Source organism: Passer domesticus, chromosome 4 (assembly GCF_036417665.1).
Source record: "Passer domesticus isolate bPasDom1 chromosome 4, bPasDom1.hap1, whole genome shotgun sequence".
In the NCBI taxonomy this organism is placed as follows: domain Eukaryota; kingdom Metazoa; phylum Chordata; class Aves; order Passeriformes; family Passeridae; genus Passer; species Passer domesticus.
Window position 1 is genome coordinate 82,440,884 of NC_087477.1, and position 27,325 is coordinate 82,468,208.

General features: G+C 59.2%; 2 protein-coding genes and 1 long non-coding RNA gene across 3 annotated transcripts in view; 2 read left to right on the top strand and 1 right to left on the bottom strand.

The window, feature by feature from the left end:
- The first annotated feature begins 2,468 nt into the window (after nucleotides 1-2,468).
- PAIP2B (poly(A) binding protein interacting protein 2B) lies at nucleotides 2,469-11,606 on the top strand. Its single transcript, XM_064419149.1, has 4 exons — nucleotides 2,469-2,562; nucleotides 5,237-5,391; nucleotides 8,274-8,450; nucleotides 9,623-11,606. The coding sequence occupies exons 2-4, from the start codon at nucleotides 5,248-5,250 to the stop codon at nucleotides 9,677-9,679; spliced, it is 378 nt and encodes a 125-aa protein (XP_064275219.1). The 5' UTR covers nucleotides 2,469-2,562; nucleotides 5,237-5,247; the 3' UTR covers nucleotides 9,680-11,606.
- Nucleotides 11,607-12,696: 1,090 nt separating this feature from the next.
- On the bottom strand, nucleotides 12,697-17,980 carry NAGK (N-acetylglucosamine kinase). Its single transcript, XM_064419360.1, has 10 exons — nucleotides 17,918-17,980; nucleotides 17,591-17,675; nucleotides 16,343-16,441; nucleotides 16,121-16,262; nucleotides 15,882-15,992; nucleotides 14,651-14,763; nucleotides 13,891-13,978; nucleotides 13,239-13,336; nucleotides 13,079-13,157; nucleotides 12,697-13,002 (listed from the first exon to the last, which is right to left on the bottom strand). Exons 1-10 carry the CDS (start codon nucleotides 17,944-17,946, stop codon nucleotides 12,809-12,811), a joined length of 1,038 nt encoding a protein of 345 aa, XP_064275430.1. The 5' UTR covers nucleotides 17,947-17,980; the 3' UTR covers nucleotides 12,697-12,808.
- Nucleotides 17,981-22,056: 4,076 nt separating this feature from the next.
- LOC135299762 (uncharacterized) overlaps nucleotides 22,057-27,325 on the top strand; it is a 200,255-nt gene continuing 194,986 nt past the window's right edge. Inside the window, exon 1 of the long non-coding RNA XR_010361664.1 lies at nucleotides 22,057-22,554. This is a non-coding gene — a long non-coding RNA (uncharacterized LOC135299762). The remainder of the gene's footprint in view (nucleotides 22,555-27,325) is intronic.

Consider the following 27,325-nt stretch of genomic DNA (forward strand, 5'->3'; position numbering starts at 1 on the left):
CAGGGAATCCCGCGGGGCACCGAGACCCCAAAACTGCACCTGGAGCCACCAGGGGACCCCCCAGGAGACCCCAAAACTGCTCCCCGCACCCCAAAACTGCGCACGGAGCCTCCAGGGGCTTCCCCGGGGCACAGAAACCCCAAAACTTCTCCCTGTACCCCAAAAATCCCATCCCGGAGCAGGGAGTGGGTTTGGGGTCACCCAGGAGACCCCAAAACTGCGCCCCGCACCCCAAAAATGCCCAGGGAGCGTCCGGGGGATCCCCCAGGACACGGAAACCCCAAAACTGCTCCCTGCACCCCAAAACTGCCCACGGACCCTTCAGGGAATCGCTCAGGGCACAGAGACCCCAAAACTGCGCCCTGCACCCCAAAACTGCAGCTGCAGCCCCAAAACTGGCCATGGAGCATCCAGGGAATCCTGCGGGGCACCGAGACCCCAAAACTGCTCCCTGCACCCCAAAACTGCACCCCCGCACCCTAAAAATCCCAGGCCGGAGCAGGGAATGGGTTTGGGGTCACACCGAGGGATGAATCCTCCAGGAGACCCCAAAACTGCTCCTCCCACCCCAAAAAAAACCCACCCCGGAGCAGGGAGCGGTTTTGGGGTCACGCCGGGGCTGGGGGGGCACATTTCGGGTCCCCCCTTTGTGCCAGGGGGTCCCTCGGGGGTGCCCCCCCCCTCCCCCCGGCCAGACCCCGACCCCAAACCCGGGGCTGCGTCCCCCCAGCATTGGGGCCGTGCCTGAGAAACCCCAAACCCGCCCGGGGGGATTTGGGGACCCCCGGGAACGGGGGGGGGGCACTCACCGTCCGAGGGGGTCCGGGGGGGCCGGGGGGCGCGGGGGACCCCGGGTTTGGGGGGGCGCGGAGGCGGCGCCGCCGCCCGCCGGCATGGCCGGGCTCTTTGGGATCTCCTTTGGGATCTTTGGGATCTCCTGTGGGATCTTTGGGATCTCCTGTGGGATCTCCTGTGGGATCGTCACCGCGGGGAGGCGGCGCCGCGGCGGCCGGGGGGGGTCCGGGCACGGGGGCGCGGGGTGGGGACCCCCCGAAAAGGGGACTCGCCGCTTTTGGGGTGCGGGCTTGGCTGAATTCCCCCGTGACCCCAAAAGTGCGTGACCCATGGCGGGGCTCGGGGGGGGCACCGGAGTTTGGGGTCCTCCTCCCCGCCGTGCTCTGCCCGGTTTGGGGTGCGGGGCTGGGGGAGCCCCCAGAGGGGTGGCCCCAAAATGGGGGTGCGGGGGTGGGGAACCCCCCCCGTGCTCCTGACCCCAAAAATGGGGGTGCGGGGCTGACCCCTCACCCTAATTTGGGGGTGCAGGGCTGGATCCCCCCATTCCTGACCCCAAAACTGGGGGTGCAGGGCTGGGCACCCCTCCCCATTCATTCCTGACCCCAGTTTGGGGGTGCAGAGCCGGGTTCCCCCCATTCCTGACCCAAATATCGGGGTGCAGGGCTGGATCCTTCTCGTTCCTGACCCCAAAACTGGGGGTGCAGGGCTGAACCCTCCCCGGTGTCCCCAGTTTGGGGGTACAGAGCCGGGTCCCCCCCCATTGCTGACCCCAAAACTGGGGGTGCAGGGCTGAACCCCCTCCCCATTCATTCCTGACCCCAATTTGGGGGTGCAGAGCCTGGTCCCCCCCGTTCCTGACCCCAATTTGGGGTGCAGGGCTCATCCCCCGTTCCTGACCCCAATTTGGGGTGCAGAGCCGGGTTCCCCCCGATTCCTAACCCAAATTTGGGGGTGCAGGGCTCATCCCCCGTTCCTGACCCCAGTTTGGGGTGCAGGGCTGCATTCCCCCCGTTCCTGACCCCAGTTTGGGGGTGCGGGACCCGGTTCCCCCCGTTCCTGACCCCAATTTGGGGTGCAGGGCCGGGTTCCCCCCGTTCCTGACCCCAGTTTGGGGTGCAGGGCTGCATTCCCCCCGTTCCTGACCCCAATTTGGGGTGCAGGGCCGGGTTCCCCCCGTTCCTGACCCCAATATCGGGGTGCAGGGCTGGATCCTTCTCGTTCCTGACCCCAATTTGGGGTGCAGGGCTGCGTTCCCCCCTCCCAAAACTGGGCCCCCCCCAAGCCACGCGCACGCCACGTGACCGCCCCGCCCCCTCCCCGTGTTTACATGTTCCAGCCAATCAGCGCGCTCCTACCAACGCGGCCTGGCGGCAGCGCTGGTTCGAGTCGCCTCTCCCCATTGGGCGATGCGCCTGTCAATCATCCTCCGGCCGCGGGGGCGGGGCGTTCGCGGTTATTTACATCGCGCGCGGCCCCGCCCCCCGCGCGCTGCCCGTCTGCCCCACGTGGGCGACGTGTGCGCTCGGCCAATCAGAGCCGCCGGCGGCCGCCAATCCGGAGCGCCGCTCGGTGGGTGTGGCTACCCGTATGATCGACAGCTAAACGCCGCAATAGCAACGCGCCTTATACCCGTGCCGCCCAACCAGAACGCTGGTGGGCGGGGCTGCGCGGCGGTGCTGTCCAATGGGAGGCGTGGGCGTGGCCGCGGCGGGAGGGGCGGGGCGCGGCGGCGGCTGAGGGCGCGGAGCGGCGGCGGCCGGGCCGGAGGTACCGGGGGCGGCCCGGGGGGAGCGGCGCGGCCCGGGGACACGGGGGGACACACCGGGACACACCGGGGGATACACGGGGACACCGGGCCGGGCACCGCCGGGGACACCGCGGCTGCGGGCCCGAGCAGGCCCCGTGCCCGGCGCTCCGGGGGGCGCAGGCCCGGCCCGGCCCCGCTCGGGAGCCCGAGAGAGCCCGGGGTGCGCCGGGGGCGGGCCGGGATCGGCGCCTCCATCCCTGCCCAGTCCCGTGCACATTCCCGTTCCCATCCCATTCCTGATCTCATCCCATTCCCAGTCCCGTTCCCATTTCCAGTCCTGTTCCCATTCCCATCCCGTTCTATTCCCATTCCCATTCCTATTCCTGTTCCATTCCCATTCCCATTCCATTCCCATTTCTAATCTCATCCCATTCCCAATCCCGTTCCCATTCCTGTTCCCTTTCCCAATCCTGTTCCCATTCCTGCCCCAATCCTATTCCCAATCCTGTTCCTGTTCCATTCCCATCCCAATCCCAATCCCATTTCCAATCTCATCCCATTCCCAATCCCATTCCTGTTTCCATTCCCTTCCCAGTCCTGTTCCCATTCCCATCCCAATCCCATTTCCAGTCTCATCCCATCCCTAATTCCAATCCGATCCCCACCCCCAATCCCATTCCCTTTACCTTTTCCTTTCCCATTCCCATTTCCATCCCAATCCCCTTCCTGTCCCAATCCCATTCCCAATCCCGTTCCCATTCCTGTTCCCTATCCCATCCCATTCCCAAACCCATCCCAATCCCATTTCCAATCTCATCCCATTCCCAATCCCATCCCAATCCCATTTCCAATCTCATCCCGTTCCCAATCCCAGTCCCATCCCCAATCCCATTCCCTTTACCTTTTCCTTCCCCATTCCCATCCCAATCCCCTTCCTGTCCCAATCCCATTCCCATTCCCAATCCCATTCCCATTCCACGGGGTCAGCACACCCCAGTTCCCCACGCTCCCATTTTGGGAGGTCTCTGCCCCAGATCCCCCTCCGGCCGGGGTTTGGGATATCTCTGGGATATTTGGGATTGTTTTCCAGTGCAGGGCCAGGTGAGGACACCGGGCTGGCTGCCCAGCATCCCAAATCCCGGGATTTGGGAAAGGCTTTCCCACACTCCTTGGGGTGTTTGGGATAAAAACTCTGGGATTGGGAGCGTTATCCTGGAAACATCCACGTTTGGGGAATTCGGGTTTCCATGGAATCCTGGGATGGTTTGGGGTTGGTAAAACCTTGAACCCCATCCAGGGACATTTCCACCATCCCAGGTGGATCCAGCCTGGCCTGGGATCCAGGGATTCTCTGGGAATTCCAGCCCAGCCAGGAATTCCGTGCCAGGATCCCATCCCAATCTCCCTTTTCCCAGTGGGATCCATTCCCTGGGTCCCGTCCCTCCATCCCGTGTCCCCTTTTTTACAATCCCTGATCCCAAAATCCCAACCATTCCTGTTTCCTTTTTCCCCATTTCCCCTCTCCTGCTCTCCTGGAGCCCCTGCAGGGACTCTGGAATTCCCTGGATTTTTCCCTTCTCCAGGTGACCATTCCCAGATTTCCCAGCCTGGCTCCTTTTCCAGCTCCATGAAGATTTAACCTTTGGGAATTCTCCCAGATTTCCAACCCAATCCAGGGCTTCTGTAACTCCAGGAAAGGAGGGAAGTGGGATTGTCCCTTCCCAAGGAAATTTGGGAATGATGAGACCCCCAGGGCTCATCCTGGCTCAGCCATTCCCGCAGGGATGGGACAATCCCGGAGCTGTCACTGCTCCCGGGAGAATTCCAGCTCTGAAGTCCCAGGAGAATTCCAGCTTTGGAATCCTGGGAGAATTCCAGCTCTGAAATCCCAGAAGAATTCCAGCTCCATAATCCCGGGAGAATTCCAGCTTTGGAATCCCAGGAGAATTCCGGCTTTGGAATCCCGGGAGAATTCCAGCTTTGGAATCCCAGGAGAATTCCGGCTTTGGAATCCCGGGAGAATTCCAGCTTTGGAATCCTGGGAGAATTCCAACTCCAAAATCCTGGGAGAATTCCAGCTGTGGAATCCCGGGAGAATTCCAGCTCTGAAATCCCAGGAGAATTCCAGCTTTGGAATCCTGGGAGCTGTCATGTTCCAGCGGGATTTGGGATTTCGGGAGTGGCAGCAAAACCATGGATGGAATCCTGGAATTTCGGGTTCAGGTGGGAAAAGGGATCCGAGATCCCAAATCCAAGCTGGGCTTCCCTCCCCCTTTTCCAGAGGGAATGGGGCTGGGAAGCAGAGCCAGGGATGAATTCCCTGTGGAATTCCCGGCTGGAATTGCTGCTCCTGCTCACCAGGGAATGGATTTTGGGAAGGAATTCTGCTGGTTAACCCTTCCTGTGCCACAGGGATGCTGTGAGCCAGGCTGGGAATGTTCCCCTGGAGAAGGGAGAATTCCAGGGAATTCCAGAGTCCCTGCAGGGGCTCCAGGAGAGCGGGAGAGGGGAAATGGGGGGAATGGAAACAGGAATGGTTGGGATTTTGGGATCAGGGATTGTAAGAAAGGGACACGGGATGGAGGGACAGGACCCAGGGAACGGATCCCACTGGGAGAAGGGAGATTGGGATGGGATCCCTTTGGGATCAGGGCTGGGATCTCCGCAGCCCCTCATTCCCGGATCCCGTGCCAGAGTCCCTGAGGATGAATGGCTCCGAGCTCGCCGGCAGCACGGCGCCCGGCCCCGCAGCCACGGGGGAGCCGGGCGGGAGCGGGCGCCCGGAGCAGGAGAGCAACCCCTTCGCCGAGTACATGTGGATGGAGAACGAGGAGGACTTCGACCGGCAGGTGGGATCCCAGAGCCCGGAATTCCGGGATTGGGGACAGCCCGGGGGGATTCCCAGAGCCGGGAATTCCGGGATTGGGGTTCATTCTGGGGGGATTCCCAGCCAGAGCCGGGAATTCCGGGATTGGGGACAGCCTGGGGGGATTCCCAGAGATTCCCAGAGCCGGGAATTGGGACTGGGGACAGCCCGGGGGGATTCCCAGAGCCGGGAATTCCGGGATTGGGGTTCATTCTGGGGGGATTCCCAGAGCCGGGAATTCCGGGATTGGGGACAGCCTGGGGGGATTCCCAGAGCCGGGAATTCCGGGACTGGGGACAGCCCGGGGGGATTCCCAGAGATTCCCAGAGCCGGGAATTCCGGGATTGGGGACAGCCCAGGGGGATTCCCAGAGATTCCCAGAGCCGGGAATTCCGGGATTGGGGACAGCCCGGGGGGATTCCCAGAGCCGGGAATTCCGGGATTGGGGACAGCCCAGGGGGATTCCTAGAGCTGGGAATTCCGGGATTGGGGTTCAGCCTGGGGGGATTCCCACATTTGGGAATTCCGGGATGGGGACAGCCTGGGGGGATTCCCAGAGATTCCCAGAGCCGGGAATTCCGGGACTGGGGACAGCCTGGGGGGATTCCCAGAGATTCCCACAGCCGGGAATTCCGGGATTGGGGACAGCCCGGGGGATTCCCAGAGCCGGGAATTCCGGGATTGGGGTTCATTCTGGGGGGATTCCCAGAGCCGGGAATTCCGGGATTGGGGTTCATTCTGGGGGGATTCCCAGAGCCGGGAATTCCGGGATTGGGGTTCAGCCTGGGGGGATTCCCAGAGATTCCCAGAGCCAGAAATTCCGGGATTGGGGTTCATTCTGGGGGGATTCCCAGAGCTGGGAATTCCGGGATGGGGACAGCCCAGGGGGATTCCCAGAGCCGGGAATTCCGGGATTGGGACAGCCCAGGGGATTCCCAGAGCTGGGAATTCCGGGATTGGGGTTCAGCCTGGGGGGATTCCCACATTTGGGAATTCCGGGATTGGGACAGCCCGGGGGAATCCCAGAGATTCCCACAGCCGGGAATTCTTGGGATTCAGGGTGGATTTCATCCTGGGGTGATTCCTAGACATTCCCACATTTGGGAATTCTTGGGATTTGGGAACAGGGCAGATTTCAGCCTGGGATTGATTCCCAGACATTCCCACATCCAGGAATTATTGGGATTTGGATTTCAGCCTGGGGTGGTTCCCGGTTCATGTGTATCCATAGGGAAAACAATCCGGGAATGTTGTGCTTTGATGGGAGAGGCTCAGGGCAGAGTTGGATCCACCTGGAAAACAGCAGGGAAACAATTCCTTTGATCCTTCCCGAGGGGTGGTGGCGTTACCATTCCCTTCTCCCGAGTTTTTGGGATTCTCCTTCCCTTTCCTCGGGATCACCCCCTGGAATTTGGGTGATCCCAGCTTGGGGTGAAATCCTGGATTTCAGGGAATTTCTGGAGCGGGCAGAGCTCCTGGAATGTCGTGCTGGGAGTCAGACAGCTCTGGAATTTGGGAATAATGAGCTGGAAGAGCTTTGGATCCTCATCCCAATCCCAGGACATTCCCTGGAGTCGTTCCAGGAGCTTTTCCCTGGATACTCCTCCCTTCCCTAAAACATTCCCAGGCTCCGATTCCCATCTCCAGGGTGTCCAGGAAAGCTGGGAAAAAAAAAGGAATTCCCACATTCCCATTCCATGGCTTTGGGGCTGGATTTTCCTCCAGAGGTTTTCCATCTTCTGGAATTTTCCAAAGCCACGCGGCTTCCCTGGATTTTCCAGCTGGGATTTGGGGCACCCATCCAATGGGATGGAGCTCTCCAGGTGCTTTTCCAGCCCTTTCCCATGGATCCAGAAATTCAATTTTCCCTGGATCCTGAAATTCCTTTCCCATGGATCCAGAAATTCAATTTTCCATGGATCTGGAAATTCCTTTCCCATGGATCCAGAAATTCCCGTGGATCCTGAAATTAATTTCCCATGGATCCAGCACAGGATGGAGTTGAGGGAAGCACCCAGGCTGGAAAACAGGGAATGTTCACCTGGACGTGCAGATTCCTGGGATCATCACCCTCCTGCCGGGATGAGCTGACATTCCCGGGATATTTGGGTTTTAGATCCCAATTTCTCTGCGGGAATTCCTTCCCAAATCCCGGCTGAACTCCAGTTTTCCAATGGGAAGCCATTCCCTGGGTCCTGTCCCTTTTTTGTCCCCAGTCCTGGAGCCCCTTTAGGAACTCTGAGAATTCCCTGGATTTTCCAGGTGAACATGGAAAACTCAGGCTTTCCCCAACTTTTCATGGATCAAAATTTCGAGGATTGGCTCCTCTTGGAGTCTCCTAAATCCATAAAAAAAACCAGGAAAATGGGAGCAGCTGAGATTCCCAGCCCCATCCTCTGCTTCCACATCCCTGCCTGGGCAGCTCCCGGAATTCCAGGCTGGGAAAGCTCTGGGATCACATCCACCATTCCCGGAGCAAGGAATTCCTGGAAAAAGGAAATTCCTGGGAAAAAGGAAATTCCTGGGAAAAAGGAATTCCTGGAAAAAAAAAAAAAGGAGGCTCAGGGACCTTCTGGAGCTCCACAATTCCCTGACAGGGAGAGCCGGGTGGGAATCGGGATTTGGGAATGGCAGCAGGATGAGAGGGAAGCTGGGAAAACTGGGAATACTCCTCTTGGAAAAGAGCTGGAATCCCCATTCCTGGTGGGATTTAACGGGACAGAAAGGATCTCTGAGGGCTTTTCCGACCTCAAGAATTCCATGAATGAGCTCCTTGGAGCTGCAGGCCCTTCCCATGGAAAACCCCGGGATTTCCTTCCCGTGGAAAACTCCGGGATTTCCTTCCCATGGAATGTCCCCGGGCAGGTGGAGGAGGAGCTGCAGGAGCAGGAATTCCTGGATCGCTGCTTCCAGGAGATGCTGGAGGAGGAGGACCAGGACTGGTTCATCCCGGCGCGGGATCTTCCCCAGGGAATGGCGCAGCTCCAGCAGCAGCTCCACGGCCTCTCCGTGGGGGACGGGCACGGATCCGAGGACATCCTGGTGAGGGCCGGCCCCGCCCTGGCATTGTCCCAGCCCTGGGATTGTCCTGTCCCTGGAACTGGCCAATCCATGGAATTGGCCCAGTCTTGGAATTGTCCCAGCCCTGGGATTGGCACATCCTTGGGATTCTCCCATCCTTGGAATTGTCCCATTGTTGGAATTCTCCTATCCCTCAAATTGTCCCATTCTTAAAATTGCCCCATCCTTGGAATTGTCCCATCCCTGGAATTCTCCTATTCCTGGAATTGACCAATCCTTGGAATTGGCCCAGTCTTGGAAATCTCCCATCCCTGGAACTGGCCCATCCTTGGGATTCTTCCATCTTTGGAATTGTTCAATCCCTGGAATTGTCCCATCCCTGGAATTCTCCTAGCCCTGGAATTGACCAATCTTTAGAATTTTCCCAATCTTGGAATTGTCCCAGCCCTGCGATTGCCCCATCCTTAGAATTGTCCAATCCCTGGAATTCTCCTAGTCTTGGAATTGGCCTATCCCTGGAATTGTCCTGTCCTTGGAATTCTCCTGTCCCTGGAATTGACCAATCCTTGGAATTTTCCCATCCCTGGGACTGGCCAATCCCTGGAATTTTCCTGTCCCTGGAATTGGCCAATCCTTGGAATTTTCCCAGTCTTGGAATTGTCCCATCCCTGGAGTTCTATCCCTGCAATTGGCCCATCCTTGGGATTCTCCTGTCCCCCAAATTGTCCCATCCTTGAAATTGTCCCAATCCCTGGAATTGGCCCAGGATCCCTGGAAGTGTCCAAGGCCAGGTTGGATCCACCTTTCCACGATGGAATTGGCTGGGATTTCAGGACGGGATTGGCTGGAATTGGCTGGGATTTCAGGATGGGATTGGCTGGAATTGGCTGGGATTTCAGGATGGGATTGGCTGGAATTGGCTGGGATTTCAGGATGGGATTGGCTGGAATTGGCTGGGATTTCAGGATGGGATTGGCTGGAATTGGCTGGGATTTCAGGATTTTCAGGATCCCTCCCCACCCAAGCCATTCCACGATTCCATAAATTTGCTCTCCACGTGATCCCACCTCCCACAGAAACCCCAGATTTTTCCAAATCCAACCTGAGACCCCAAACCTTGGGAACCCCTGACCCATCCCAGGAATCCCTGGAATTCCCACCCCTGACAAATCCCATTCCCATCCTTTTTCCAGAGCAAAAGCAACTTGAATCCAGATGCCAAGGAATTCGTTCCCGGAGTGAAATACTGACCTCGGAAATTCGGGAATGGCCTGGCCAGAGACTGATTCCCTGCTCCAGGGAAAAGTTGGGACATGGGAAGAGCCCGGAGCGGCTCCAGCACCGGGATCTGCTCCAGCTCCAAGTACTTCTGGTTTTCCCTTTTTTTTTTTTTTCCTTTTTGTTTTTTTTTTTTTTCCTGGCTTTTCCTCACTTTTTCTTGGCAGTTTTTGGCTTCCTGGGATTTGTGGCGACCCCGCCAGCGGGAAAATCTTGGAAAAAAATCATGGAAAAATCACGGGAAAATCTTGGGAAAATCGTGAAAAAAAATCACGGAAAAATCATGGAAAATCCTGGGAAATCAGTCATGGGAAAAGCACAGAAAAATAATGGGAAAATCATGGAAAAATCATGGAAAGTCAAGGGTGGGAAAATCTGGTTTTCCTGCTTTTGGAGGATTTTTAGGATTGGGACTGGTTTTCCCCTGGTTTTCTGGAATGGGATTTTCCCTGATTTTTCTGGAACGGGATTTTTCCTGCTGGAAGTGAAGGGTTCCAAGGTGCAATCCCGAAATTCCTCCATAGGGAAGCTGAGCAGGGGGATCCTGCCAATTCCAGAGGTTTTTGGGGAAACCTGGATTTCCCCAAATTCCTCTTCCCCTTAAGGAATTCCTCAGCGTATCCAACACTACAGCCCTAATTCCTCACGGGCGAAAATCCAAGGAAAACTGAATTCCTGGGAAAAGAGAGGGGTCCTCTGTTGGGATGAGGGATAATTTGGGATGTGGTGGGAATATCCTGGTGCTGGTCCCTTTTCCGAGGACCCTGGAGATTTTGATCCCAGGAATTTCCTTCCCCATCCATGGGAGCTGCAGCTCCCTAAACCCTGGCCACTCCCAAGGTTCTAAAAGTTTCAGAAATCCAAGGAAATCAGGAGCTCCTTGGGATTGGGAATCCCTATCCAAGGAAACCAGGAACTTTTTGGGATTGGAAATTCCTGTCCAGGGAGAGCAGGAGCTTCCAAAGGTCAGAAACCCTTTCCAGGGAAATCAGGATCTCTTTGGGATTGGGAATCCCTATCCAGGGAAAAGTGGGAGCTTCCCAAGGTCAGAAATCCCTATCCAAGGAAATCAGGAGCTCCTTGGGATCGGGAATCCCTATCCAGAGAAATTAGAAACCTTTTTGGGATTGGAAATCCCTCTCCAGGAAAAGTGGAGCTTCCCAAGGTCAGAAATCCCTATCCAAGGAAATCAGGAGTTCTTTGGGATTGGGAATTCCTGTCCAGGGAAATCAGGAACTTTTTGGGATTGGGAATGTCTATCCAATAGAGAAATCAGGATTTTTTTGGGATTAGAAATCCCTATCCAGAGAAAGCAGAACTTTTTGGGATTGGGAATCCCTACAGAGGAAGAAGAGGATCTCCTTGGGGTCGGGAATGCCTGCTCAGGGAAAGCAGGAGCCTCCCAGGGTTACAAAGCCCATCCCTGGAAAACGGGACCTTCTCGGGGTGGGAAATCCCAGACCAGGGAAGGCAGGAGCGTTCCAGGCTCCCAACCCCTTTTCCAGGGAAGGAGGGAGCTGCAGGGCCGGGGATCCCGGGAGAGCAGCCCCACTGCCCTGCTCATCCCTGCCAATCCCCGAGCCGAGCAGCTCACGGATCAGCGGGATCGGCGCCGCCGGAGCGCCAACAGGGCTGAGCTCATGGAATTCCGGCACGTCCCGCTTTCCCAGCCCCCCTGGAAGCAGCAGCCCCACGGAAATCCCACCCTACAAACCCCATTTGGGGCCGTTTTTGGCTGGGCAGGACGGGATGCATCCCCTGGAGCGAGCCCACGTTTTCACCTCCTCCTTTTCCCGGTTTTCCTTGGATTTCTCCCCCAGTTCCCTCCTTTCCCCACCCCCCCCAATGCTGTAAATTTCAAACGAGGTGTTATCCCAAATAAACTTTTTTTGGAAGGGAGCGGGGCCGGAGTTTTCCTTGGAAAACTGCGGGGTCTCCGTGAGCGGGTTTGGCCGCCCCGCCCCTCCCAGTGATCCCAGTCATTCCCAGTTTGGAGCCTGAGGTGGCTCTGCTTGGGAATTTCCCTCCTGGAAAAACTCCTGGAGGATTTTCCAGCACTTTCACCTTTCTGGGCACTTTTGATTCCTGGTAAAATGAACCCAAAAGGGATTTTTTCCCTTTTTTTGTTTCCCCTTTTAAGTGAGAATTCCCCCAAAAGCTGCTCCAGCAGCTCCACGTCCATTCCCAGGTCATGGATGTCGTTCCTGATCCAAATATTTGAGATTTTCCCCTTCCTGCTTTTCCTTGGATGCAGAGCCACTCCCTGCCTGTGCTGGGAGGCTCAGCACCCCAATCCCAATTCCCAATCCTGTTCCCAATCCCAGTCCTGTTCCCATTTCCAATCCCATTCACAATCTTATTCCTATTCCCAATCCCATGCCGTTCCTATCCTGCCCCATCTCTATCCCACCCCATCCCCATTCCCACCCCATTCCCACTCCCCCATCCCCATTCCTGCCCTATTCCCATCCCAATCCTACTCCCCCATTTCCATTCCCACCCCATTCCCACTCCCACTCCCACTTTCCCATTCCCACTCCCCAATCCCCATTCTCACCCCATTCCCATCCCCAATCCCACTCCCCCACTCTCATTCCCACCCCATTCCCACTCCCCCATCCCCATTCCCACCCCATTCCCATCCCTGTTCCCACTCCCCCACCCCATTCCCGCCCCATTCCCACCCCATCCCCACTCCCCGATCCCCATTCCTGCCTTATTCCCGTCCCCATTCCCACTCTCCCATCCCCGTTCCCACCCCATTCCCATCCCTGTTCCCACTCCTCCACCCCATTCCTGCACCATTCCCACTCCCCGATCCCCATTCCTGCCTTATTCCCATCCCCATTCCCACTCTACCATCCCCATTCCCACCCCATTCCTGCCTTATTCCCACTCCCATCCCCACTCCCCGATCCCCATTCCTGCCTTATTCCCGTCCCCATTCCCACTCTCCCACCCCATTCCCGCCCCATTCCCGCTCCCCATGGCCAGTGCAACCGTTTTATTGCCGAACCACAAACCCCACACAGGGCCCAGCCCCGTCCCCCCGGGGGGCCGCTCGGGGGGGGCCGTTTCGGGGCGCCGTCCCCTTTCTGGGGTCAGGGCTCCCCGAAGTCGTGCGTGTAGAACACGTCCACGCTGCCGGCGCGATCCAGCGGCAGCGCCGTCCCCGCGCGCCTGGCCCCCAGCCGCGCTGCCCCCAGCGCCGAGGAGCGCCTCAGCTTCAGCAGGCTGAACCTGGAGAAGTGCCCGGGAGCCGCGTCCCGCGCCCGCTCCAGCACCGGGACGAACCCTACAACAGCGGGGGGCGTCACGGCCGACCCCAAAGCCACAGCCCGGCGCGGTGCTGCCGGCCCCGCTGCGCTCACCCGGCTGCAGGCGCTGCCAGCTGTTCCACACCGAGCCCACGCACACGATGGGCAGCCCCAGCTCGCCGCGGAACAGGCTCTGCGGGGTGGGGACACTCAGGGGGCGCGGGGACGGGGACGCGCGGCGGGGCGCGGTGGCACCTCGGGGCGGTGGCCTCACCTCGTGGGTTTTGGGCAGCACGGCGGCCACGTGGCGCGCCAGCACCTCGCCGGCCTTGGTGAAGATGTGGCAGCACAGGGGGTCGCCGAGCTGGGCACCTGGGGGTGGCACCCGCGGGGACGTGGGACGCTCCTCTGTGTCCCCACCCCGGGGTGGCAGCTGGGTGTCCCCACCCCGAGGAGGGCAGAGGGTGCTCGGGGGCAAGGTGCGCCCGGGGCAGAGAGCAGGGAGTGGCAGCGGCAGGGACAAGGGGACAGGGACAAAGGGACAGCGATAAGGGGGCAGCGATAAGGGGACAGGGACAAGGATAAGGGGACAGGGATCAAGGGGGACAGGGACAAGGATAAGGGGGCAGGGATCAAGGGGGACAGGGACAAAAGGGGACAGGGAAAAAGGGGGACAAGGGACAAACAGGTGATGGGAACAAGGGGGACAGAGATGGAAAGGGGGACATGGACAAACGGGATAGGGATGAGGGAGACCAGGACAATGGGGAAGGGGACAAACAGGGCAGGGACAGTCTGGGCAGGGACAATGGGCATGGGGACAAACAGGGGGCAGGGACAGTCTGGGCAGGGACAATGGGGATGGGGACAAACAGGGACAAAGAGGTGACAGGGATGGGGTGATTCCCTGGGAGGGAATTTCCTACCCTCCGCCAGTTTCTGGCAAAATCCCGCAAATTTGGACTTCTCAAAGGTGCGGTAGAGGTGGGTCAGGAGCCCCATCCTGTCCGAGATCTGTGGGGTCGGGGCAGGGGCGCCACGGGTGAGGCCTGGGGACCCCTCCTGGGCACCCCAATGTCCCCTCCTGGGCACCCCGGGTACAGCTGGGGGTGACCCCAGGTCCTGGCACACAGCCCTGACCCCAGGACCCTAAAACACGGCCCAGAGCCCCCCCAAGACCCCAACACCCATCCCAGAGCCCCTCCAGGACCCCAAAACCCATCCCAACCCACCAAGACCCCTGAGACCCATCCCAAAGCCCTCCCAAAACCCCAACACACATCCCAGCCCCTCAAGACCCCCAATACTCATCCCAAAACCCCTCCAGGACCCCAAAACCATTCCCAAACCCCTCAAGACCTCTGATACCCATCCCACAACCCCTCTGGACCTGAACACCCATCCCAAACCCCCTCAAGACCCCAACACCCATCCCAAAACCCATCCCAATCCCCCCAAGACCCCAGATACTCATCTTAAAGGTCCCCAAGACCCCAAAACCCATCCCAAACCCCCCTCAATACCCCAACACCCATCACAAAGCCCCTCAAGACCTTGATGCCCATCCCAGATCCCTCAAAACCCATCTCAAAGCCATTCCAAGACCCTAATACCGATCCCAAACCTCCCCAAGAACCCCAATACCCATCCCAAATCCCACCAAGCACCCCAAACCCCCGGCAGCACCTGGAAGTAGTCGAACATGGCCTGCCTGACGTAGGCGACGTCGTGGGGCGGCACCTCCAGGTTGTCCATGCAGTCAAAGACCATCTTCACAGCCTGGTGAGCGATCCAGTAGGCTGGGAACAGCGGGATCGGGAACGGGGTCAGCAGTGGGTGGAGAGAGGGATGGATGATGGATGGATGGATGGATGATGGATGGATGATGGATGATGGATGGATGGATGATGGATGGATGGATGATGGATGGATGATGGATGGATGATGGATGATGGATGGATGGATGATGGATGATGGATGGATGGATGGATGGATGATGGATGGATGGATGATGGATGGATGATGGATGGATGATGGATGATGGATGGATGATGGATGATGGATGGATGGATGGATGGATGGATGATGGATGACGGATGGATGGATGATGGATGGATGATGGATGGATGGATGGATGATGGATGGATGGATGGATGGATGGATGATGGATGATGGATGGATGGATGATGGATGGATGGATGGATGGATGGATGATGGATGGATGATGGATGGATGATGGATGGATGATGGAAGATGGATGGATGGATGATGGATGATGGATGGATGATGGATGGATGATGGATGATGGATGGATGATGGATGGATGATGGATGGATGATGGAAGATGGATGGATGGATAGATGGATGGATGGATGATGGATGATGGATGGATGATGGATGATGGATGGATGATGGATGGATGGATGGATGATGGATGGATGGATGATGGATGGATGGATGGATGATGGATGGATGGATGGATGGATGATGGATGGATGGATGGATGATGGATGGATGATGGATGATGGATGGATGGATGGATGGATGATGGATGACGGATGGATGGATGGATGGATGATGGATGATGGATGATGGATGGATGATGGATGGATGGATGGATGGATGGATGATGGATGGATGATGGATGGATGGATGATGGATGATGGATGGATGGATGGATGATGGATGGATGGATGATGGATGGATGGATGGATGGATGATGGATGGATGGATGATGGATGGATGGATGGATGGATGGATGGATGGATGATGGATGGATGGATGATGGATGGATGATGGATGGATGGATGGATGGATGGATGGATGGATGGATGGATGGATGGATGGATGATGGATGGATGGATGATGGATGGATGGATGGATGGTCAGCAATGGGGTCACCCCTCCCCGGGCTCACCAGAGCCTTCATCCCCCATCATGTGGCCCCAGCCACCGCAGCCCGTCTCGGAGCCGTCGGGATTGATGAGTTTGCAGTTGGAGCCCGTGCCTGAGATCAGCACGATGCCACCTGCGGGGTGACACGGTGCCCGGTGTCACCAACGCCATCCCAACCTCCAGGGACAAGGAGGACAGGGCTGGGAAATGGGGTGCAGTGACAATGGGGCCAGGGACAAGGGGCCCATGGCCAAACCCCACCGTGGTCGGTGGCCGTGGCCATGGCCCCCACGGCGTCGGTGGTGATGAAGTAGCTCTGGCTCAGGTGCGGGAAGCGGCGCTGCAGCTCCTCCGTCATCTTCCCGATGGCGTCCTGCTGGTCCCCTCCGCTCAGCGACAGCCCCTGCCACACCCGGGGCCACCGTCACCCCCGTGGTGGCACCGGGGGGGTGGCACGGGGCTTGGGGACAGCGCGGGGCTCACCAGCGAGCGCAGGGGCACCTGGGGGTCCACGCCCACTTTGCTCTTGGCCTCGCTGACCATGTGCTCGATCCTCTCCAGGCACTTCTCGGAGCCGATGAGCTGTGACACGCCAGGGGACACCCTGAGGCCACCAAGGTGCCACCTCGGGGGGTTTGGGCACCTTGAGGCCACCCTGGGGGTCCCACATGTGTTTTTGGACACCCTGATGCCACCCCAGTGCCACCCAAGGGTTCCACGTGGGGTTTTGGGTGTGGGGCCACCCTGAGGTCACATCCATCCTGGGGGTCCCATGCAAGTTTTTGGACACTGAGGCCACCCCAGGAGTCCCACATGGGTTTTTGGGTACAGGGACACCCTGAGGTGACCCATGATTCATCCCAGGGGTGCCACGTGGGTTTTTGGGTGCGGGGACACCCTGAGCCCACCCAGGTGCCATCCCCTGGGTCCCATGTGGGTTTTTGGGTGCGGGGACACTGTGGCACCACCTGCAGTGGCTGCGTCCCACCCAAGTGTCCACAAGTTTGGGGACAACCAGAAACAGCGACACTCCGTGTCCCACACCCTGCTCCGTGTCCCAAACCCAGCTCCATGTCCAAAGCCATCTCCAAATCCCATATCTCCATGTCCCACATCCTGCTCTGTGTCCCAAACCCATCTCCATATCCCAAACCCATCTCCATATCCCAAACCCAGCTCCGTGTCCCACATCCCACTCCTTGTCCCACATCCCGTTCTGTGTCCCAAAGCCGTCTCCAAATCCTGGATCTCTGTGTCTCACACGCTGCTCCATGTCCCAAACCCATCCCCATGTCTCAAACCCCACTCCGTGTCCCAAACCCATCCGCACATCCCAAACCCATCTCCGTGTCCCAAACCCATCTCTGTGTCCCAAACCCAGCTCCATATCCCATATCTCCATGTCCCAAACCCATCTCCGTGTCCCACATCCTGTCTGTGTCCCAAACCCAGCTCCATGTCCAAAACCCATCTCCGTGTCCCAAACCCCCTCCCTGTGTCCCAAACCCAGCTTCGTGTCCCACATCCTACTCTGTGTCCCAAAGTCATCTCCATATCCCAAATCCATCTCCGTGTCCCAAACCCCATCTCCGTGTCCCAAACCCATTTCCATGTCCCAAACCCAGCTCCATGTCCCAAACCCAGCTCCGTGTCCCAAACCCCCTCCCCGTGTCCCGCCCCCTGTCCCCGTGTCCCAGCCCAGCCTGGGGCCAGGGCTGTCCCCCAGCTCACCCAGTGGTTGGTGCAGGGTCCCTCGGTCTCGGCCAGGATTTGGCCATCCCCGGACACCAGCACCACCCTGGAGTGGGTGCCCCCGCTGCGGAGAGAGGGGGGACACTGCCAGCACCGCCCCCTGTCCCTGTCCCCCCCGTCCCCCCCTCACTTCCCCTTTCGGGGGGCCCTGAAATGGGGGTGCTGACCCCACCCGGGGGCAGGAGCCGCTCCTGGGGGGTCCGTCCGAGCCCCCCTCCATCGGCTGCCTGCCCCGGGCCCCGGTCTGGGGGTGCCCGGCGGGGCGGTGGGGATGGGGAGCCCCGAGCCCCGCGCCGCGCCCCTCACCCCTCCACGCCGCCGAACAGCGACGCCATCGCGGCCGCCACTGGCCACGCCCCCCAGCCCGGACACGCCCCGGGGCGTGGCCACGCCCAGAGCCCCGCCCATAGCTATTTATGGGTGGTGGCCACGCCCATCAGCGGCCGCGGCCCGTAAGCACGGCCGTTCGCGTGGCTCCACCCATACACACGCCCAATTCCATATATGGGTATAGAGCGGCGCAATCCCCGATCGTGACCACGCCTCCCGCACTGGCTCCGCCCCCTTCCCGTTCCGGGATGGGAACCCGGGATGGGGACCCGGGGTGGGGACCCGGGGTGGGGACCCGGGGTGGGAACCCGGGGTGGGGACCCGGGGTGGGGACCCGGGGTGGGAACCCGGGGTGGGGACCCGGGATGGGGACCCGGGGTGGCACCGGGACCCCCCCGCGACACGGGCGCTGCTGCCCCACGGACACGCTCAGGACCCTGCCCCACGCGGACTGGGGTAAATCCCCCAAATCCTCCTGTACCCACCGGTGAGAAATCCCCCAAATCCCCCCGTACCCTCACGTGACAAATCCCCCCATACCCACCTGTGAGAAATCCCCCAAATCCCCCCGCACTCCACTGGTGAAAAATCCCCCAAATCCCCTCGTATCCCACAAGTGACAAATCCCCCAAATCCCCCTGTACCCATCCATGACCAATATCCCAAATTGCCCTGTACCCACACGTGAGAAATCCCCCCATACCCACCTGTAAGAATCCCCCAAATCCCCCCGTACCCACCCATGACACAGCCCCACGCACCCCCAAGTGACAAATTCCCCCAAATCCCCCCAAAACCCACCCGTGACAAATCCCCCCGTACCCCACCGGTGACAAATCCCCCAAATCCCCCTGTACCCATCCGTGACAAATCCCCCAAACTGCCCCGTACCTACCTGTGACAAATCCCCCAAATCCCCCTCTACCCACATGTGACACAGCCCCACACACCACAAGTGACAAATTCACCCAAATCTCCCCAAAACCCACCCATGACAAATCCCCCCGCACTCCACTGGTGAAAAATCCCCCAAATCCCCCTGTACCCATCCGTGACAAATCCCCCAAATTGCCCTGTACCCACACGTGACAAATCCCCCCATACCCACCTGTGAGAATCCCCCAAATCCCCCCATACCCACCTGTGACACAGCCCCACGCACCCACAAGTGACAAATGCCCCAAATCCCCCCAAAACCCACCCGTGACAAATCCCCCCGTACCCCACCGGTGACAAATCCCCCAAATCCCCCTGTACCCACCGGTGACAAATCCCCCAAATCCCCCCGTACCCCACCAATGACAAATCCCCCAAATCCCCCCAAAACCAACCCGTGACAAATCCCCCCGCACTCCACTGGTGACAAATCCCCCAAATCCCCCCGTACCCCACCAGTGACAAATCCCCCAAATCCCCCCGTACCCCACCAATGACAAATCCCCCAAATCCCCCAAATCCCCCCGTACCCCACTGGTGACAAATCCCCCAAATCCCCCGTTCCCTCCCGGCACAGAGCCCCCCTCGCGCTCCGTCTCTCCTTCCCGGAACCCCCCCGAGCTAAGGGGGTCCCCCTGTCCCCTCTGTCCCCACGGAGGGCCAGCAGCCGCCGTGTCCCCGGTGTCCCCCCCCGAGGGTCCCTCCACAGCCGCAGCCGGTGTCCCCTCGGTGTCCCCTCCCCGGGGCAGCCGGGTCACAGCTGGGGCCTGCAGGGCCCGGCGGGGGACAGAGGTGACAGTGATGGCAGCGTGACGGCGATGACAGAGGTGGCAGTGATGGCAGCGTGACAGCCGCGTGATCCAGCGCTGTCCCCGCCCCGGGGAGAGGGAGGGAGGGAGGGAGAGGAGGGGGGGGGGATGGAAAACGAGTAAGGGAGAGGGATGGATGATGGATGGATGGATGATGGATGGATGATGGATGGATGATGGATGGATGGATGATGGATGGATGGATGATGGATGGATGATGGATGGATGATGGATGGATGGATGATGGATGGATGGATGATGGATGATGGATGGATGGATGGATGGATGATGGATGGATGATGGATGGATGGATGGATGATGGATGGATGATGGATGGATGGATGGATGGATGGATGGATGATGGATGGATGGATGGATGGATGGATGGATGATGGATGGATGGATGATGGATGGATGATGGATGATGGATGGATGGATGATGGATGGATGGATGGATGGATGGATGGATGATGGATGGATGATGGATGGATGGATGATGGATGGATGGATGATGGATGGATGGATGATGGATGGATGGATGGATGGATGGATGGATGATGGATGGATGATGGATGGATGGATGATGGATGGATGGATGATGGATGGATGGATGGGTGGATGATGGATGGATGGATGGATGATGGATGGATGATGGATGGATGGATGGATGGATGATGGATGGATGATGGATGGATGGATGGATGGATGGATGGATGATGGATGGATGGATGGATGATGGATGGATGGATGGATGGATGGATGATGGATGATGGATGGATGATGGATGGATGATGGATGGATGGATGGATGGATGGATGGATGGATGGATGGATGATGGATGGATGGATGATGGATGATGGATGGATGGATGGATGGATGGATGATGGATGGATGATGGATGGATGGATGGATGGATGATGGATGGATGGATGGATGGATGATGGATGGATGATGGATGGATGGATGATGGATGGATGGATGGATGGATGGATGATGGATGGATGGATGGATGGATGGATGGATGATGGATGGATGATGGATGGATGGATGGATGGATGGATGATGGATGGATGGATGGATGGATGATGGATGGATGGATGATGGATGGATGGATGGATGGATGGATGATGGATGGATGGATGGATGGATGGATGGATGATGGATGGATGATGGATGGATGGATGGATGGATGGATGGATGATGGATGGATGGATGGATGGATGGATGGATGGATGATGGATGGATGATGGATGGATGGATGGATGGATGATGGATGGATGGATGGATGGATGGATGATGGATGGATGGATGGATGATGGATGGATGGATGGATGGATGGATGATGGATGGATGGATGGATGGATGATGGATGGATGGATGGATGGATGGATGGATGGATGGATGGATGATGGATGGATGATGGATGGATGATGGATGATGGATGGATGGATGATGGATGGATGATGGATGGATGGATGATGGATGGATGATGGATGATGGATGGATGGATGGATGGATGATGGATGGATGATGGATGGATGGATGGATGGATGGATGATGGATGGATGGATGGATGATGGATGATGGATGGATGGATGGATGATGGATGATGGATGGATGGATGGATGGATGGATGGATGGATGATGGATGGATGATGGATGGATGGATGGATGGATGATGGATGGATGATGGATGGATGATGGATGGATGGATGGATGGATGATGGATGGATGGATGGATGGATGGATGGATGGATGGATGGATGGATGATGGATGGATGATGGATGGATGGATGGATGGATGGATGGATGGATGGATGATGGATGGATGATGGATGGATGGATGGATGGATGGATGGATGGATGGATGATGGATGGATGGATGATGGATGATGGATGGATGGATGGATGGATGGATGATGGATGGATGGATGGATGGATGATGGATGGATGATGGATGGATGGATGGATGGATGGATGGATGATGGATGGATGGATGGATGATGGATGGATGATGGATGGATAGATGATGGATGGATGATGGATGATGGATGATGGATGGATGATGGATGGATGGATGGATGGATGGATGGATGGATGGATGATGGATGGATGGATGGATGGATGGATGGATGATGGATGGATGATGGATGGATGGATGGATGGATGGATGGATGGATGGATGATGGATGGATGGATGGATGATGGATGGATGGATGGATGGATGGATGGATGATGGATGGATGGATGGATGGATGGATGGATGATGGATGGATGGATGATGGATGGATGATGGATGATGGATGGATGATGGATGATGGATGGATGATGGATGGATGGATGATGGATGGATGATGGATGGATGATGGATGGATGATGGATGGATGGATGGATGGATGGATGATGGATGGATGATGGATGGATGGATGATGGATGGATGATGGATGGATGATGGATGGATGATGGATGGATGGATGATGGATGGATGATGGATGGATGGATGGATGGATGGATGGATGGATGGATGGATGATGGATGGATGGATGATGGATGGATGGATGATGGATGGATGATGGATGGATGGATGATGGATGGATGGATGATGGATGGATGATGGATGGATGGATGATGGATGGATGATGGATGGATGGATGATGGATGGATGGATGATGGATGGATGGATGATGGATGGATGATGGATGGATGATGGATGGATGGATGGATGGATGGATGGATGGATGGATGATGGATGGATGGATGATGGATGGATGGATGATGGATGGATGATGGATGGATGGATGATGGATGGATGGATGATGGATGGATGATGGATGGATGATGGATGGATGGATGGATGGATGGATGGAGGTCTGGGCACACCTGAACAGAAAGACAAGGTGGCAATGTGGGATAAGCATGAGGAGAAGCCGGGATGACTGCAACCAGCTGGGGACAACAGCCTAGGGACCAAAGGAGGGGACAGGTGGCCTGGCATGGTCAGGAACCCCTTCCCACCTGGCAGCACCAGCCCGGCCATCCCAAATCCCAAATCCCAAATCCCAAATCCCACATCCCAAATCCCAAATCCCACATCCCACACCTGGCACAGCCACATCACCACTGCCAGGGGTTCTGTGGTCCTGAGATGCCGGGATGGGGACACAGTGGGGCAGTTGGAATGCAGCCGGGATGGGGACACAGCCGGGATGGGGACACAGCCATCCCGGGACTGGGATCGTGTTGTTCCCCCAGCCCTTTCATGGGGGTGGCGGTGACCCCCAGAGCTGGGGGAGCTCCTTGTCGTGTGTCACCTCCTCCTGGGGGCTGTGACCCTCAGGATTGTCCCTCTTTCCCAGGCTGGGGGTCCCGGGGCCCGCGGGAGGAGCGAGCCCGGCTCCCCCCAGGGCGGGGGTGGCGGCGGCAGGGGAAGGGTTAATGCGGGGCGTGAGCGTGTGCAGCCCCCGAGCCCACCGCCCTCGTGCCCTCATTAGTCCTGGTGGCACCAGCCAGGCTGGGGACAGCGGGGACAGGCGACAGGGGACGGCGCCCGCCGCCTTTGTCTCAACTTGTGGCAAAGTTGGAGCGGGGCCGGGAGCTGCCGGTGAGTCCCGCGGGGAGGGGACAGCGCTGTCCCCGCTGCCACCCCCGGTGCCAGGAGTGCCCCGACCGCATCCCGCACCCGCTCGGGGACGAGGACAGGAGGGTCCCCGCTGTCCCCGGAGCGTGTCCCCAGCCTGGTGGTGGCTCCCCCGCTCTGGGGTCCGACCGGGAGCGCGGGGTAAGACACGGAGCTCTGGGGGGCTCGGGGCAAACAGGCGGATCCCAGCCCGGGAATGCTGCGGGACTCCCCGCTCCCAGCGGAGCCCGGGAATCGCAGGGAGGCTCCGGCCCCGCGGCTCCCGATGGACGCGCGGAGGGAGAGCGAGGACAGCGGGGCGGAGAGGGGACATCGGCACGGGGGGAGCCGGGCGGAGCCCCCCGCCCTTATCCCGAGCCCAGCCCCGCTCCGTCCGCGGCGCATCCCGGGTCCGGCTGGCAGAGGAGGGAGGAAGGCCCAGGCAGGAGCGGCTCGGCTCCGGGGGCTGCGCTGATTTCGGGGTGAATTCCGGGCTCTGGATCCATCCCGCTGTGCTGAGCCGGGGCCGGAGCGGCACCGGGGACATCCCGGGGACATCCCGGGGACATCCCAGGGACATCCCGCCCGGAGGAAGAGGATGGTGAGCGGAGAAACGGGAATGGGGCAGTGGTGGGGTGGGGTGGGCGGCTGCTCCATGGGCAGGCAGCCCTTGGGATGAGATTTGGGATGCCCGTCCCAGCAGGTGGTCCCATCCCAAATGGATGATCCTGTGCTCATCCCCATCCTGAGCGGATGATCCCACGCCCGTCCCCATCCCAAATGGATGATCCCACACCCGTCCCCATCCCAAATGGATGATCCCATGCCCATCCCCATCCCAAGGGGATGATCCCATGCCCATCCCCATCCCAAGGGGATGATCCCACCCCATCCCCATCCCAGGGGGATGATCCCATGCCCATCCCCATCCTGTCACAGCGGTGCCAGGGCCGTGGCAGTGCCCAGCCTGCTCTGGCACCACACGGGGTCACATCCATGCCCGCGGTACTGGGAGAAGGGATCGACCAGGAGAGCCGGGACCAGGGAAGCGGGGCCTGTCCGTGTGTCCTTCCCTGTGTCCGGTGGCCTTCTTGGGGCTCTGGAATCCTGCTGTGTTCCCAGGGATCCCAGCTGTGCCATAGGTGCTGTCTGTCCCATCCCCAGAGTCTGTCCATTTGTCCGATTGTCCGTCCATCCATCCATCCATCATCCATCCATCCATCCATCCATCCATCCATCCATCCATCATCCATCCATCCATCCATCCATCCATCCATCCATCCATCCATCCCTCCATCCATCCTTCCTTTTTCCCACTCCTCATCTCTCCCTCCCTCCCTCCCTCCCTCCACCCCACTCCATATCCCAGGGATCCGGGCAGGGACAATGTCGGTGACATTCGTGCTCCGGCTCTGCTGCCTTCAGGACACCGTGGAGGGGACAGGAGGAGAATTCCAGAGGAGGATTCCAGAGGAGGTGAATTCCTGGGGGGATCAGGAACGGGGCTGGGAGGTGGCACTGTGGGGCCGAGCTGCCCTGGGCTGGTGGCAGGGGGACACGGGTGGCTCTGGACGGTCCCGGAGCTGTCACTGCTGCACGGAGCGGCCTCGAGCTCCGGGCTGGGGCCGAGCTCCGGGCTGGGGCTGTGACCTTTCCTAACGGGAATGTCACCGTGTCCACCCACGGAGCCCCCGGCCCGGCCACCCACACTGCCCCCGTGCTGGACAGGGATGGGGACAGGGATGGGGAGGGGGATGGGAATGGAGATGGGGACAGGGAATGGGGACAGGGAACGGAGACAAGGAATGGGGATGGGGATGGGGACAGAGAATGGGAATGGGACAGGGAATGAATGGGAATGGGGATGGGGACAGGGACAGGGAATGGGAATGGGGACAGAGAATGGGAATGGGACAGGGACAGGGAATGAATGGGAATGGGGATGGGAATGGGGACAGGGAACGGAGACAAGGAATGGGGAGTGGGGATGGGAACAGGGACGGGAATGGGGAACGAGGAATGGCAACAGGGAATTTGGACAGGGACGGGGAATGAATGGGAATGGGGATGGGGACAGGGAATGAGGATGGGGACAGGGACAGGGAATGAGGATGGGAACGGGGAATGGGAATGGGGACAGAATGGGAATGGGAATGGGGACAGGGAATGGGGAGGGGGACAGGGAGTGGGGACAGGGACAGGGAATGGGACAGGGATAGGGATATGAATGGGGACAGAAAGATGGGAACAGGGACAGGGACAGAGATGAGGACCGGGATGAAGACAAGGATGGGGATGGGAACGGGGATAAGGATGAGGGTGGGAACAGGGAGACTGATGGAGGGGGACAGGGATGGGGACAGGAACCGGGACAGGGACAGGGACAGGGACAGGGCCAGGGCCAGGGACGGGGACAGGGACGGGGACGGGGACAGGGACAGGGACAGGAATAAAAACAGAAAATATGGGTGGGAAAGGGGCTATGGACGTGTCCAGAGATGGGGATGGGATTGAGGACAGGGCCAGGGCCAGGGACAGGGACAGGGACAGGGACGGGGACAGGGACAGGGATGGGGACAGGGACAGGGACAGGGATGGGGACAGGGATGGGGACAGGGACAGGAATAAAACCAGAAAATGGGGGTGGGAAAAGGGCTATGGACGTGTCCAGAGATGGGGATGGGATTGAGGACAGGGCCAGGGCCAGGGACAGGACAGCCCCGAGGGGTGCGCAGTGCGGGGGTCCCGCTGTGGGACCCCAGCGGGGTCGGGGCGGGGGCGGGGCCGCTCCCCTGGGGCACCAATGGGGGTGCAGGAGCCGGGGGGCGCCGCTCCCTGAAGCCGATCGCTCCGTCGCTAATTGACATTATTAATGAGCGTGGGGAGGGGGGGGGGGGGAATCCCCCCGGAGCGGCTCCGCCCCTCCTCCACCCTCGCCGTGCCTCAGTTTCCCCCGTCCGCCCGCAGAGCGATGTCACCGCCCCGCGGCAGCGGAGGTGACACGGGCGGGGCTGTCCCCGGGGGTCACCCGTGGGCTGGCCGCGGTGTCACACGCCTGACCGGCCTCGGGGTCGGCGCTGACAATGAGTTCATCGGCTCGGGGGGATTTGGGGACGCGCGGGTGGCACCGCCCTGGCGTCACCCGGGCGGGTGGCACCGCCGCGCTGTCACCCGGGATGGTGGCGGGGACGGGCGGGGCTGTCCCCACAGCGCTCCCAGCGGGGCCGCGCTGGGACGGAGTGGGATGGACTGGGACGGAGTGGGATGGACTGGGACGGACTGGGACGGACTGGGACGGACTGGGATGGACTGGGACGGACTGGGACGGACTGGGATGGACTGGGATGGACTGGGACGGAGTGGGATGGACTGGGACGGACTGGGACGGACTGGGACGGACTGGGATGGACTGGGATGGACTGGGACGAACTGGGAGTCTCCCAGTGCTCCCCAGGAGCGGGGAAGGAGCCACCGAGGGCTGACAGGACCCCAAAACCCGGCGGAGGGGACACGGGACCCCTGAAACCGTGACAAGGGGACGTGTGACCCCCAAACCGTGGTCGAGAGGACGTGGGACCCCCAAATCCTGGCTGAGGGGAGATGGGGCCCCTGAATCCCCCCCAGGACCCCCAAATCCCACCCAAGGGGAAATGGGACCCCTGAATCCCCCCCAGGACCCCAAATCCCACCCAAGGGGAAATGGGACCCCTGAATCCCCCCTGAGGACAAGCGGGGTGACCTGGACACCCCACAAGGGACGGGGACAGGGGCAGGACATGGAGCAGGGAGGAGGGGATGGGGACACCCCAAATCCAGGGGAAACCCCGGACCCTTTTCCCAGACCCCAAATCCACGGGGCCATCCCACATCGGGGATCAGCTCACGCCACCCTTTGTCACCCCAAAACCCAAATTTTGGGGACCCCTGGGGGGTGCCGGGGCCGGGGCAGACCCAGGGGTGCCCCCAAACCCCTCCTGGAGGGGGGTGCGGCCGCCCCGTGTCCCCTCTGCCCTTTGGGGTCTG